This window comes from Equus asinus, chromosome 12 (genome assembly GCF_041296235.1).
Source record: "Equus asinus isolate D_3611 breed Donkey chromosome 12, EquAss-T2T_v2, whole genome shotgun sequence".
NCBI classification, from domain to species: domain Eukaryota; kingdom Metazoa; phylum Chordata; class Mammalia; order Perissodactyla; family Equidae; genus Equus; species Equus asinus.
Window position 1 is genome coordinate 31,857,368 of NC_091801.1, and position 15,965 is coordinate 31,873,332.

General features: G+C 37.2%; 1 protein-coding gene across 1 annotated transcript in view; it reads left to right on the forward strand.

Moving 5' to 3' along the window:
* Positions 1 to 15,965, forward strand: part of PXDNL (peroxidasin like) — a 313,214-nt gene that overhangs the window by 157,054 nt on the left and 140,195 nt on the right. The window contains 2 exon segments of the mRNA XM_070480896.1: positions 10,826 to 10,863; positions 10,866 to 10,896. Of these exon segments, the coding sequence (XP_070336997.1) occupies positions 10,826 to 10,863; positions 10,866 to 10,896 (69 nt within the window).

The following is a 15,965-nucleotide window of genomic DNA, read 5'->3' on the forward strand; positions in this document are numbered from 1 at the left end:
TCACCCAAATTTTCATTTATAGATTGGTTATGGATTATTTGTGTCAACAGAACCAAGAGACTTGTGGCAGTTAGTAGAAAAGCATCATACTTGAAGAATGCAATTCTAATTTTGAAGTTAATTAAAAGAGATTGATAGTGTTTATATGTTTTATTTGCACTATTTTTGGTACCTCCTATTAATCTTTTGCAAATTAAAATGCCCAAATATGCAGTACCAAAAAGTTATCTTTTAATGTCATCTAATTTCAAGAAATAGGCCAATTAAAATTTTACTGCTTTTAAGTTTCATGGGAATTTATCTAATTTAAAGAGGTTGGGGAAGACAGGGATGGCCTTTGGCCAAACCTCAGATTAGTGAGTCATGTTTTCAATTCACTCCTCTCAAGCTTTCCCAGGGATTCTGTTAACAGTCCAACCCCCTGACCCTTCTCAGACTCCCTTTACTTCCTTTCTCATGTGTGTGCATGTGTATATGATACCAAACCTCTTAATCTCAAATTTGAACCTCTTAATCTCAAGTTCATGTGCCTGATGCACAGTAAACCAAACACTGAATCAGTGATTGGAGATGTAGAAGGTGGGAGCATGGGTTTGCTCAAATCTGCCTTCACAAGAGCAGAAAGTAGGGAGTTTTATACAGCTAAGGGGCTTGGCAGGAGGAGCTTCAGGGAAACAAAGGTTCACTCCAATAAGCCCCTGGGTAATCTGATCTCTAGCTGGCAGCTGGCAGCTGGGGTCAGCCACCAGTGATACCAACTTCCCCAAAAGCATTCTCTTTGTTCTGCAAAGTGATCTCACAAATCTTTCTGCAAAATAAACTTACAAATCCTGGAGACCCCTGAGTCACCCCTCAAATTAAACAGGAAAACAGCAAATTACTTATCTAATGTCTACAGTAACCCTCAGGTGCCTGGCTTCACACACACATGAAAGTACAGACAGATATAAATATAGATATGCATAAAAGTATGTGCATGTGTGTGTTTTTCTCTAGAAAGAATTTCTTTATTTTACTTTCTAGCCCAAAGGAGACCCAACTTTGATGCTTACAGGCACCTCAATTATAGTCTCTCCCAAATTGAACTCGTGACCAGACCTAACTCAACATCTCCATCTCCCTCTCGCCCTGTTTTCTTTCTTGGTGAATGGTGATACCATCCTTCAGGTAATCCAGATCTGAAGTTTGAGAGTAACTTTTGATATTTATTTATGCCCCCATCTTCAATTGCTTATCAACTATGATTGATTTTATGTCTAAATCTTTCAGATCCTTCTTCTCTCTATTTACAGCCTTAATTTAGGTCCTTGTCAAGTTTCCCTTAGATTATGGCAATAACCGCCTGCATCAGGCAGTGTCTGACAGGAAACAATGGGATACAAATTGGGCATTCTGAAGCGAGTTTAGTTAAGGGACTGTTATTGCCCAAAGCTTTGGGCATAGTGTAGAAAAAGATAAGAAAATATGCAATATCCCATGGCTAGCAGATTTTATCACTCCTGAAGGGACAAGGGGAGGGAGCAAATATCAGACATAGATATGGAAATGATGTAGTCTCAGTGAGTTGAGGAGTCGAAAGGAAGATTTCTTGGACTCTTAAGGTCTGGCAGTAGTGCTCTTTTATTCAGAGAACAGTATGGAATAGCATGGGGACAGGACCCATGGGCAGTAAAGAGCTGTAAACATGGGTTGAGGGTAGGGCTAAATTTAAGGCATAGGTATGTGAGTTATCTCTTTACAAGACTAAGGAAAGAATATGTAAAAAGAGTCATTAAAATGGTATCAGTGCAGGTGGGGTCTGGTTATTGGGTGGTCCTATAACTTTAGATAAGAATCAGATCGGATTAAGTCAGGATGTCCTATACTTCCCGGAGGATGTTAGTGGTGGGGGGTGGGGGGGGCAGCTACATGACGTTACCAGACAAGCACAATAAACGAGCAAGATCACTATGCAGACTTAAGTCCTTGCCTTCCCTGTTGAGAGCTTCTAGAGATGAAGTCATCCCCCCTTCCTCCCAGTGCAGAGAGGGAGACACCCCTACAGATGGACATTTCCCTTACAAATGTGAATGTCTCCCAACAAAGGGCAAGCAAATTCCACTCCTCACAGACTCCTTCCACCTGCAGTTTTTAAAAGTAACCAGCCCAAAATAAGCCTCATCAGAGATACAGAGAGAGTTGCATGGAAAGAGATGCTTGACAGGCACTGTGGTCTTGAGATGGCGGCAGTCAGCCCTCTGTTATCTGTAAGAATGAAGCCGGAGAATAGATATCTCAATTTTACTCTCCTTCTTCTCTCCAGTATCTGGCTGCTGCTCCAGTGGCTGAAGCCAACTGGAAGTCAGAGGACAAAGAAACCATTGTTTCTGTCCCTGCAGGTCAGCACAGGGCTGGATGGAAAAGTGCTAGAAGTGGATCGATCCCAGGGGCAAACAGAAAATATCCAACATACGTTTATTCCAGCCTCCTCTTGATATCTTCCTCTGTCTCCCTCCAATCTAAACAAATAAGACAAAAGAAAGCAGCAAGACCATTTTTATCCTATTGTCAGATTGATACTTGTAAATGCCGTATTCCTTTGACTAAAGGGTTCTAATGAGTCTCCAGTGCTTCTGAGATAAGAGGAAACTTGTAGTGGGTCAAGGAGGGCCTTCACAATTTGCTTTTACTTGGTTCTAGCCTTCCCACCCTGACTTGACCCCTCTGAGCTGTACATCTCTTGTGTCCTCTGACCATGACAGACATCCACAACTGTATGTTATTCCCTATGATATCTCCCTGATCATTTGTAGGAATGCTCTTCTTTTATATCTTGATATGATTCCCACCTGTCCTCCAAAACTCTGTGTTCCCTCCTCTGGGAAATGTTTCCTGGCTGTCTCACTCAAAAATTGATTTGGGTGCCTGACCTATCCTGTAGGTCTTTTCACAGAAAAATGTATAAGAAATTTGTCATTTCTTATTTGTCTGGTTCCCTTGTTAGATCTTTGAGATCGTTGAAGGCAGAAGCTTTGTCTTGTAACTCTGAAAATAGAGTCAGGTACATGAACACTTGTTTAAAACTATTTAAATATTTATTGTAAAATATTTAAGGCCTCAGGGCTAGCTCCGTGGCTGAGTGGTTAAGTGCTTGCGCTCCACTTCTGGGGCCCAGGATTTCCCCAGTTCGGACCCTGGGTGTGGACATGGCAATGCTCATCAAGCCATGCTGAGGTGGCATCCCATATGCCATGACTAGAAGGACCTACATCTAGAATATACAACTATGCACTGGGGCACTTTGGGGAAAATAAGAAAAATTTTAAAAAGTAGATTGACAACAGATGTTAGTTCAGGTGCCAATCTTAAAAAAAAATATTTAAGGCTTCTTAAAAGGTTTAATAATGAACACTCATGTAACTACCATCCCAGTTAAGAAATTAACCAACAATAAACCTTATTGCAGTCTGTTTTTCCACCACTGAGGTAACCACAATACTGAAATTACTATTTTTCGCTTCCTTATATTTATTTATATTTCAAATAGGAGTGGTATATATTCCTAAATAGTACATCATTTTTGAATGTTTACAAATTTTGTTAAGTGATAGTACACTGTATGCTAATAATCATATTTATATTTTGATTGGATATATGAATAAATCCAAACAATCTGCCTCAACTATTAACACTAAAACTCAAGGTGACAGGAAGAATCCTAAGATGACTCCCAGTAACATTTCTCTGGAGTGTGGGTGGGGCCTATGTGTATAATGGGATATCCCCCTTGTGATCATTTATATTATATGGCAAAGGTAAAATGATTTTTCATATTTAATTAAGGTCCTTAATCAGTTGACTTTTAGATACTCAAAACGAGATTATTCTGGGTGGACCTGACCTAATCTGATGAGCCCTTTAAAAGCCACTCTAACCAGCAGGCATGCTCTCCCGCTACCCAGAAGAAGAAAAACAGTCATGCTGTGAACAGCCTACGGAGAGGGGTGGCTTCTAGCAGCTGAGTGCCTCAGTCCCCCACCTACAAGGAACTAAATTCTGCCAACAACTTGAAAGAGTTTGAGAAAGGATCCCAAGTTCCAGAGGAGAACTCATCCTGGCTGATAACTTGATTTCAGTCTGGTGAGACCTTAGTAGAGGATCCATCAAAGTCTGGCCTGGACTCATGACCCACATAAATGGAGAAAATAAATGGGTGCTGTTCTAAGCAACTAAATTTGTGGTAATTTGTTATATAGCAATAGAAAATGAATGCACACACTCATCTCTCTTCCTCTAATTACCTTAACAACACTTAAAATAGTTACTCTATTAAATGTCTTCCAGGAATATTTTGTCACAAAAAGAAGGAAAGGTTTATCTACTAATAACTGGTAGTCCTGAAGGCTGACTAATATCAGAATTAAAACAGCAAGAATTTAAATTTATTTTATTTATATTTATTTTATTTATTTATATTTTATTTATAATATTTATAACTATTGTAAATAAAACCTTTACATTAATTTATTGAAAACGTTTTCCATGTAGGTCCAGGGCTGTGCACCATGCTAGTTATGGGTAAGAAACTTAAAAAAGAATTTAGTCCAAGTAGAATCCAAGCCCCACTAGTCCCAAATTACACAAGCATCACTCTCTGTGAGTGGGAGCCAGCGGTCAACGGGAGCAGAACAGGCTGGTTACGTTGAGCAACTCTTCTCACAAGGACCAATGGGCATAATTTGTGTTTAGGGAACCATCTCAAGGAACTGAATCTTTGCACAAACGCTTGCACTCTCTTTTCTTTTACTCTGATTAAATTTTAAGTATTATATGCATTCCTGGAGGCTAGAACTGAGTGTTGAAAAAATTGAGAAGTTATTGAAGAAGGCCAATAACATGTGACCTTGTTACTTAGTCTCCTTAGGCAAATAGCAACAAATGAGTGAAAAATGGGTCTTTGAGAACATGGTGCACACTAGACAGTGAGACAGAGAGCTGCCAGGGCCCTCAGAGGGCAGCCGCCAAGCAATAGTCCAGGTGTGATGGGTGTTACCTGGTGATATCAGAAGCCTCTCTCTGCACATATAAGATGTTAGGAGCTTCCCTTGACCTCATGAGGAAGATGTTGAAATATAAGATATTTAAAGCAGTGAGCAGCCATCCAGGAGAATTCCTTCTGGGAACTGCACACACGCACAATTTTGCTTCTCTTTTCCCTTTAACTTTTCCTAGTTTTTCTCATTTCTGCCTATGTTGTTTTCCTCTTGGATTCATCCTTACACCTGCATTGGTCTGTGCGGTTTGTCTTACCTTTGTTTCTCATTTCCTGCCAACTCTGTTCACTTCTGTCATCATGTTGATCCATTCTGGCTCAGTTCACCCGAGCTACCTGCTTCCCACCTCTGGATTCTCCCCGCTTTTCTCTTCTCCTTCTTTCACATGCTTAAATCAGCTTTAACACTTAACCTGTAGGAAGTGAGATGGTAAGTATCACAACACCAAAATAAATTCTGTGACTACTATATATTATTATTATCACTTATTACGGCTTCCTTCCTTTTATCTGAAAATTGAGGCTGGGAAACTGGAGACTATGGCGGGATCATTCTCGAGGCCCCAGTCTCCAGGACAACGGTTCTCAGTCAGGCGTGGTTTCTCTCCCCAGGAGATATTTGTCACAACTGGAAGAGGGGAAGCTCCAGCATCTAGTGGACAGAACCCAGGAGTGCTGCTAACTATCCTAAAATTCACTGGACAGCACATCGCCAAACACAAAATTATCTTGCCTCAAATGTGCTGAGATCAAGGACCCTGGTCTAGGAGACATTATAATCCATTGGACTTCCTGAAGTGTCCTCCCAGGGGGAACCCCATATTTCCAGGCAGTCCTTTACTACCCAGGCCCCATTGTAATCCCCGTACCCTGTAATAACTGCCTTGACTTCCCTCTGGCTTTCTATTTTCATATGTATTATTTTATTTTAATCTCAAATCAACTGTGGGGTATCTAGACCAATTGTTATTACTACTATTGTTTTTTTCAGATAAGGAAACTCAAACTCCAAAATATTAAGCAATCAAGAAGATTTATTGAGGATTAGAGCAAATTATCCTGTTATTAAATGGTGCTTGTTGTAGTGCACTAGAGTCTCCCTTTCAAGGTTGTCATTCATCCTCAGAGAACCATAAAAGCCTTAACAACGGCTTCATAAGAAGGCTTAGCTAAAGATGGAAACTTGAGAGTTTTTAGGTTAATCCTGATAGAATTGGGAGAAGCCTGAGGATCTTGGTTAAGTGACTTGAGAGAGCATCCCATCAATTTGAGTATTTCTACATTCAAGAGTCATAGAAAATGATGTGCAGAGCAGAAAATGAAAGAAGCTTTCCCTTTTGCCTCCCTTATGCTAATCTATGTTAACCATTAGTTGTATTTATCTTAGCTATTTAGGTGGCACTTGACATAAGCATGATATAAAATTCAAAAACAAAGAAGGAAATGACCAACAAATTTCATTACATAAAACTTTAAAGCATCTGTATGATACAAATAATAAAGAAAGCCAAAAGTACGAACTATAAACTTTGAAAAACTATTTCCAACACAATGCTATAAGCAGAAGTTTAACTTTTTACATATAAAGAGTTCTTACTTAGCAAATCAATAAAGAAAAGACAAGAAACCAAGTGAAACTATGGAGAAAGGATCTATTTAGTTAATTTACAGAGAAAGAAACAAATGGCCATTAATATAAATGTTCAAAATATCTATGTATTTCTTCTACTTCAGAATATTTAAATTGTGAAGTGTTAGAATTTCAAAAGATAGTCTATTGAATTTGTGAAAGAATTTGTCACTCAGAGAGAGATTTCACATTAATCTGCCTTTTCCTTTGTCTATTGAATTTGTGAAAGAATTTGTCACTCAGAGAGAGATTTCACATTAATCTGCCTTTTCCTTTGAGAAATATGCATGAAGGAAAGAGTTGATATATCCAATTGATAATGAATTTTTGTTCTTTAAATCAGCTTGATTTTTTTCTTTATTTCTTTTCCCCCATTTCTGCTCCTCCTCTGTTTTATTTCTACTTTTTATTTTTTATTTTATTTTTTACTTATTTTACTGTTTCGAACTGCAAATGATTTATGTGGTGTTTATTATAATGTAAATATTTTTAGTGGTATTGGTGATGGTAAATTTTCAAAAGATAATCATTACTAACTGTGGCCACAGAATCTTTTACTTGATAACTATGCAAATAACTCAGGAATCACAGTTTATGCTTATAGAAAGTTTTATACTCTGTTTCCTTCAGTAAGCGTGGAAATGAAGTAACCAATCCTGCCACGTTAAGGGTAGCAGAACCATATTTCCGGAGAGTGTTCAAATGAAAAGGACACATAATCGTAAAGCAGAAACAGATCAAAATTAGTGAAAGTTAGAAAACAAAAGAATACGTTATTTGTATTCAAATGTAGATATACTGATTCACTTTCAGAGTAAATCTTGGCGTTAATTAGAATGGAAGTTTTATTTGACGAGTGAGAAAGTTCTATTTTACTTCTTCTCACTTTGATAAATACATAACTATGCGAAAGGCTTTTGTCTTTTCTGATAGCTACTTATTGCTTTTTAACAAAATATTTCCAACCACATGGTACACATTTGTATAATATCAAATGTATAAGTCTATGTGCGCACAATGTGTGTAAGACACTGTTTCAGCGACAAAAGAGGCAGCTAATAAAACAGTTCCATTGATGTATTGCTGGTTCCTCTTCTCCCCCAAGGTTGTGATCATCAGGATAAGCAAATCTCCTGTCTCAGGAATTATTTCATGTCCTCAATGAAAATATAACACTTTTTTTTTCTTGGCAGTTTTGCCTGCTTCTTTTTTTTCTCCTTGGCGTAAGGTAGTATTAGGATATAGAGTCCAACCACACATTTCCTCAGCTTGCACTGATTTTGGGTGAAACGGTGTTAGGTATTGTTTTATGCCCTAAATTTCAGTAAAATCACTCACAAATTGAAAGGACTTACTTTATGAAAAATAAAACGAAAAATAATATAAGTGACAGTTTCTATAATCATTTAACCAAAATGTTGTTAGGTAAATATTCCACCCATTACAACTATAACAAAGATATTTTGATGGAAAACATAATACTTTGAATAAACCTTGACAAGAAATATGTACTTGTGATTGGAAAATATATTCAACTGTGAACCACTTCAGTGGATTTGTTTCTTGTCAGCAATAAAAACATTTCTAGGCAAACTTGTGAGTTAAATTGTTTGGTCTCATACTAGATTATTAAAATTCCTATTAAATGACCATGTTAAAGATATAAAAACAACTTCAGTGTAAGTTTTAGAAATTTGTTTTATTTTTACCAGAATTTAGATAACTGTGTGTGAATATGCAGAAACACAGTCTTCAATCACATTTTGCATCCTGAAGGAAGATGAATTATTGGGGCCAGCCTGGTGCAGTAGTGTCTAAGTTCACGTACTCTGCTTCTGCGGCTCAGGGTTCGTGGGTTCAGATCCCAGGCGCAGACTACATACTGCTTGTCAAGCCACACTGTCGTGGCATCCCACATACAAAATAGACGAAGATTGGTACAGATATTAGCTCAGGGACAATCTTCCTTATCAAAATAAAAGATGAATTATGATCTGTAGTATGTTTTCCTTTCTCAATTGTAGGCTTGGAAGAGAATTAAGCACTAATGTCCAAAAGCATCCTTTGTATGAAATGGATCAACTTCTTTCCTAGGCACCATCTTGGGGAGAATTAAGAGAATATTCAAACAAATTGTTTCCTGTGATCTATAGTTCAGGTGAGATTGAGACTGTATACACACACCATGTACCACACATACACATATACCACATAGAGGATGCACGAATCACACACATATGTAATAATACATATACACATATGTATGCACATATATGCAATATACATACACACATGCGTATATGTATCTGTGTGCACACACATGCACATAAATATGTATATATGCATATATACATACACATATGCATATATACATATATTTTTTCTACATGCGTTGGTACATGTACTTAATAGAATATGGGAACAGAATAGTCATTCTTCAAGTAAAAATAGTTGTATGGTGGTAGTTTGGGGACCTAATGGAAGGGTAGTAATGAATTTTGAACATTGGATTAAGAGTATACAGAGTGTACTGTATAACTAAATAACTCAGAAACTAAATAAAATTCTTTCAGAACAATGTTTGTGATGGTATTAGCTGGATATTAACTAGCCACGTTGCTTTCAGCCAGCTTAAAGATTCTTTGAACACATGGCGGACTATGAAGTTTATTGGATCATTGACTGAGCTAAGAACTATCCATAAAAGTGGACATTATCTCTGTATGGCATCAGCTCTAATGCATACTGTAGGTCGATTGTTCTATGCCGCGCCATGCCAACCCCCACCCCCCACGGCAAGTAGGCCAGGTGATCAAAAATGGCAAGGAATGGCTTTGGTGCCATAGGTGGGATGTTCGATAGTGGCTTCAGATGCTCTTTGCAAAATTGTGCGGCTCGATCTTTAGCAGTGAGGCACGTGGTGAGTAGGTTGGGTGCAGTCAAGTTGGGGATCTCTAGGCTGTCTGTGTAATCGTGCAAAATGAGTAAAATAATCACCTGCTCCATTGGCCAAAACACTTCTGTTTTTCTAATCAGTCATACAAAAACCCACAAAACAAATATTTTATAATCCACTAAAAGTGAATCTTCTAGTATTTTACTCTGGCAGTAGATTTAAGAAGCTTTGGTGTTTTTAGAAGTTATAGGATATTCAGAAATATGTATGCCAATTCAATTAGCAGACTTTTCCTATACATTTAGACATGCCATAATATTTTAAAGTTGAAAGAAATTTAAAGTGTATTTTCCAGAAAAAAATCTATAATTTTCATTTGCCGGAGTACTTTTTTCAAAGCTTTCAGAGTTGCTGAAAGGTGATTTTCTGTAACTTGTTTTACTGTTCAAATCCAATTTATTTCTGCCACCTGTTATTTTTCTCCCTGGATTCTTTAGAAGCCATTTTTTGGACCATTTGATGGTGCTATAATAAAAGCCTCACTTCCTTTGGTGTAATTGACTCTCAGTTTGACAGTTCAGCAAATACACAATGAGAGCCTACTGTGTGCCAAGAGCTGCAATATTTATTTTTCCAAAGAAAATGCTTAAGCCTGAGTGTATGTAACTCTCCATGTATTTATTTAGGAATATTCTACTTTGTTACTGTGATTATGTTGATAATTTTCCTTTTAAATGATAGGCTTCAAGAAAACAAGAGTTTTATCCTTGGGTTTATAGTCCTTTTTTTTTTTTTTTTTGTTAAAGATTTTATTTTTTTCCTTTTTCTCCCCAAAGCCCGCCGGTACATAGTTGTATATTCTTTGTTGTGGGGCCTTCTAGTTGTGGCATGTGGGACGCTGCCTCAGCGTGGTTTGATGAGCAGTGCCATGTCTGCGCCCAGTATTCGAACCAACGAAACACTGGGCCGCCTGCAGCGGAGCGTGCGAACTTAACCACTTGGACACGGGGCCAGCCCCTATAGTCCTCCTTTAAGGGTATTTTAGGGTAATCTATTAAAAAAATTATTTTTGAAAGGCCTTTTGCGACAAATTAACATTTTAATACAGACTTTTTGAATATAAAATTATAAATTTCTAAATTTAGTAAGCCATGTCAGTGAACGTTTTTCTGCTATATACAGCATTAGATCTGATAGAACTGCTATAACGATTGCAGAATCTGTTTCTCATTCTGGCATTCCTGTTGCTTTGTTTTTGGTTTTTCAGTCTCCTGAACAACAACCAAATCAGAAAGATTTCCAGAAATGCTTTGAAGGACTTGAAAATTTGCTGTATCTGTAAGTTTCAAGAAAAATCAACAATAACTTATAGAGTTGATAGATTCTTTTTACCTTTTTGTTGGCTTTAAATAAAGGAATTTTTCATCTTCTTGAAAAGCCCTGTCAACCTTTACACAAAACTCATTTGAACATTTCTAAGCAAAGTCAATTGTTGCTTTCAACAGATTATTCATCTGAAAACATTTGAATATTTATGCACATTTCTATCTTCCTATCCCTGCCACAGAAATTCCAAATTGGAGAAAATAAAAACAAATCAGGGTCCATCCAACCTTCACATTCAAATTTAATTAATCAGTAATTGTAAAAATGCCATATATCCAAGAGAAGCTTTATGTCAACAACTCAGCCGTCTAAGAACTCTTGAAGCCAGTGAACACATTACAATTAGGAACTTTAATGAACTTGGGTAATAACCTAATTTTGGGAAAATTAGCTCACAAATATGACCATTGACAATTGTGGTGCTCTTTTGAGTTTTATAAGTAAATGAGAATAAAAGTATTTTAAACGACTCCCTGTTTTGACTCAGACACCAATGCCTGCTGATAAACTGAAAGCTGGAAGGTCATGATTGATATTCTTATGTGGAAGGCTGGAGAAAGAAACCAGAAGGACATTTGTCTAGAAGGAGTGAGAGCCACAACTTTCTTTTTAGAGAACATTACAAAGGTAATTAATGTTTTCACACAAATATGCCCATTTGTGGATTATTAAGCACTCTGTGTAAAAAGTTGAAGTTATTCTTTTAAAGAGAAGATGCTGCTCCAACCCTTTTGCTCCAATTTAATTTATATGATGATCAAAGCATAGCATCTTCCTGACTAGATTCATACTACATCCTAGCTCAAGAGCCTTATGGCCTCTTGTGTTGAACTGAGATACTCCAGCTAATAAACAAAGCTTTCTACAATTCTTTTCATCACTTAGGCCTAAATTCTTGGCTCCTTCTTAGAATCAGTCCATTCTATTTGCTGTGCTAATCACTCATGACTAATCTAACATGCCCCGCAGGTGCATGTCATTTTTAACTTCCTCATGTTAAACATTACTAAGGATCCTTCAAGCTTCTAGCCTGGTAGTGTGAGAAGTCTCCTCCTCACATGTGAAGGAGATTTACCTCCCTGTGTTTCATCCCAATCCAGTGGTTCTGTGATTCTTTACTCATTGACATGGAAAGAGTATCTCTCTTATAGTAAAACAAACATTAATAAACAGCATAACACAAGAACTTTACAACTTTATAAATAATGGCTTAGAAGAAACCTCATTACTAATGCAATACTCAATGAACAAATCTAGTAAAATAATAATTATTAGCAAGAAATTAATTTTGGTTAAGATGAATGTTGAACATTGCTGTGCCTTGGGTCAATTATGTGCACAAGTGCACTATATACTCTGAGTGAGAACAAGGAGGCACTTCACAAAACTTCTAAGCAATGCTCTAGCCAGTTCAGACACTGCTCATTAAGTGAAAGACACAAATCTCTCGGCTTATGTAAGATGTGTGATTTAGGAAGAGGGAAGGATAATTTATAGATGCTCTATTGCACAATAGATTATGAACACATTCATGCAGCCACTGGAGTAAATCTTTTCATGTTTTTAATAACATTGCCAAATAAGAATGACCTTTCAAGTAAGAGAAGTTCATAGAAAAAGGGAAGGTTGTGGGCCTGAGGACCTATTCAATGCACACACCACTTGTCCAGATTAGGAGAAAATGGAATTCTAAGGTTTAGAAGAAAATGCAGGGTTTAAAGCCATTGAAGATGGCCTAACTTTGCCACTTTGTGTCAACAATACAAACTTGAAGATTAAGCTGACCATGCACTATCGTTCTGTGAGCAAATCCAATGAAAATTCTTGGAGCATACATGAGATCTTTGGGGATGGGATTCACAAATGCTGTGCAATATGGTGGTATTCATTAATTTGGTAGTCTGTGAAGACATTGAAATGAGCAGTGTGGGGGGTGCTGGTGTATGAAGATGAAGAGACATGATTAATGGCTATATATGTGTTTGTTTGGGGAATAAACACACACACACTTATAGAACAATGCAGCAGTTTTTGTAATATAAGCACATATAAGGTGTGGTAGTGGCAGAACACAGGCATGACCAATTCTGCCTCCCAATGAGAAGGGCAAGTTAGGCTTCAAATAAGGGAGTTCTTAGTAATTATTTCATCATTGACTAAAGCTAAGAATTATCTGTTAATATTGACATTATCTCAGTTATGACATCAACTCTAATGCATACTGTACTTTTATTGTCTTGCCCTCAGTTGTCCAGAAAAATAAGCACTCACAAATGGTGAGAAAGATAATATACAAAAAGCATTCATGTGGGCGATGTTGAGTTTGAGGGTGGTACACATGGAGTGGAACAGTGGGTGTGGGAGGAAGGATGGAGCGGTCAGACAGGGGTCAGACCAAGAAGGCCTTTTCAGAGCAGTCTAGACTGCATTGTGTTGTGTATGATGAGACCCTGGGGGAATTTATAGGGGAAGGTTATGATCAGCTCTGTGTTTCGGAGACGTCAGCCTGCTCAAGGCAAAGGCTCAGTGGAAGGAAGCTGTGCCCTGAACTGCCGTGCAATGACTCAGCCTGAACACACGCGGCACAGTGGGGCTGCAGAGATGGGGAAGAACTGGAGAGGGATTTTTGATATAGGTTTGTTTAATGACTTTATGGCAAATGTCTGCTCTTCTCATGGAAAATCCCCATTCCTGTCTCAATCCACCCCATAAATTTTCCAGTTCCCACCTTCCATTGTTCTGGGAGCCTTATTTGGCCACTTTCATGCTCATACTTTCTTTACATACCTCACACTTCTCCAATTCCTCCACAAATCTTCCATGACCCTAGGTTTTACTTTTTATCCTTTTCTTTGAATCTTTGAATCATTCATAGGATTTACTGTGTAATTTGGCATTTAATTATGCTTAGTATTTATTTCCGCTTCTCGCCCTGTCTCTGTCTCTCTCTCTCTGTGTTGAGTGAGGTCTCCACAGCTGCATACTTGAGAACTGGAGTCTTGTTTGTGTTTCTATCTGGATCATACAAAGTTAAGGACACAACTCTATGCTTCCACCAAACTCGACCCCTCTTCCAACACACGTCTATCTCTGTCTTACCTTTTCAATAAATAGCACTGTTATTCTCTGGGCTGTTTGGCATCATGGTTGGGTTCTTCTTTCCTCATATGCTACTTCAGCACACCCTATTCATTCTACTCCTGAAATCATTTCTAATTTGTTCACTTTCCCTGTCTTTGCTGCATCCACCCTACTTTAAGGAATCATGATTTCCCTGTTTCATATTCATTTTAATAAAAGTTACACTCCCTGTCTTAGCCTATAAGACCCAGCGTGGTTTTGATCCATACACACTTGTAAACTAATCTTATGTCTTTACTTCTCTTGCTTTTTATGTTTGACCCATTTTTTTTAATTTCTTCAAACACAGTAAGCATCCCCCTTCACTCCATGGGCCTTCACACAGGCTGTTTAATGGTTTTTCTTGGTGATTATTTTCTATCTGTCTTGTCTCAGCTTTAACGTCATCTCTTCTAGGAATCAACGTAGGCCAATTAACCCTCTCCTTTTTTTATTTATTATAGTGCCATGTTTATTTCATCTACTACATATACCATGAAAGTTAATGTTTTTTCTCTCATATATTTTTACTTGTTTATTTTCTGATTTTCCCACTGCATTCCGTGAAGGCAAATGGCCATACTTCTCTAATTTATCACGGATCCCAGCATCTATAACCAGCATCTAGAACATAGTAACTGCTTATTAATTATTTGTTGAATAAATAAGAGAGCATAAGATGCTCAATAAGTGCTTAATATTTGACTGATTAATACTCTTAATTATGTTGAGTTCATTATTTCTTGAGAGGGCTGATAATGCCATTAAATGCCTCAGCTTTCTCAGTACCATGTGTCAATCATTTGCTTATATTGTACCTTTTCCCAAAGATCTCAGGTCTTTATGTTACATAAAGTAATTGTGGCAGATGTATATTCAAAAGGCTAATTTTCGCTAGACTAAATAACCCCAGAATTGCAGTTTTGTCCTGCCAAACACAAAGGAGAGCACATATCTTTCTCTAAAACAAAGCATTTCTGAACTCTTCTGAAATTACAACGTGTTTTGGTCTAAAACGTATCATTGATTCCCTTGGGCAAAAACAAATTGAAATGTCTTAGGACAAATTTTGCTTTCGGAGTCACAAGAAAAAGTTGGATTGTTTGAGGATATCTGTGGAAATTGTGGTTCATCCAAGGTTAGCTGAATTTTAGACCTGAGATACATTGAGAAATTGAGAGTAAATGTTCCTTTTCTTTGGTTTTGCGGATCAGCAACCGTTAAATTGGTATTCATTAACTGTCCTGGTATTCATTATTGTTAACCAAGTTAGAATTAAGCTAATGATAAACTTCAAAATAAAATTTATTTATTTATTTAGCCATTCAGATAGATGTGTACATCTCATTACTGTTTTAATTTATATTTCCCTAGTGGCTAGTGATGTTAAATATCTTTTGTGTTCTAATTTGCCATCTGCGTATCCTCTTCTGTGAAATATCTGTTTCTGTCTTTTGTCCATTTCCTAATTGGATTGTTTGTGTGTGTGTGTGTGTATTTTTACTGAGTTTTGAGAGTTCTTTACATATTCTAGAGATTAGCCCTTTGTCACATATATGGTTTTCAAATAATTTCTCCCAGTTTATAACTTGTTTTTCATGTTCTTAACAGGGCCTTTCAAAGAGCAAATGTTTTCTTTTTGCTGAACCCGATTAATCAAATTATCCTTTCATGGACTGTGCTTTTGGTGTAAAGTCTAAGAATTCTTTGCCTAGCCACAAATCCAGAAGATTTTCTCCTGATTTTTTCCCTAAAATTGTTAGTTCTAAATTTTACATTTATATCTATGATCCACTTCTTTTTCATTTTTTTATAAGATATGAAACTTACGACATTTCATTTTTTGCCATCAGATTTCCAATTGCTTCAGCACCATTTGTTGAAGTCTTTTCTTCTTCTAT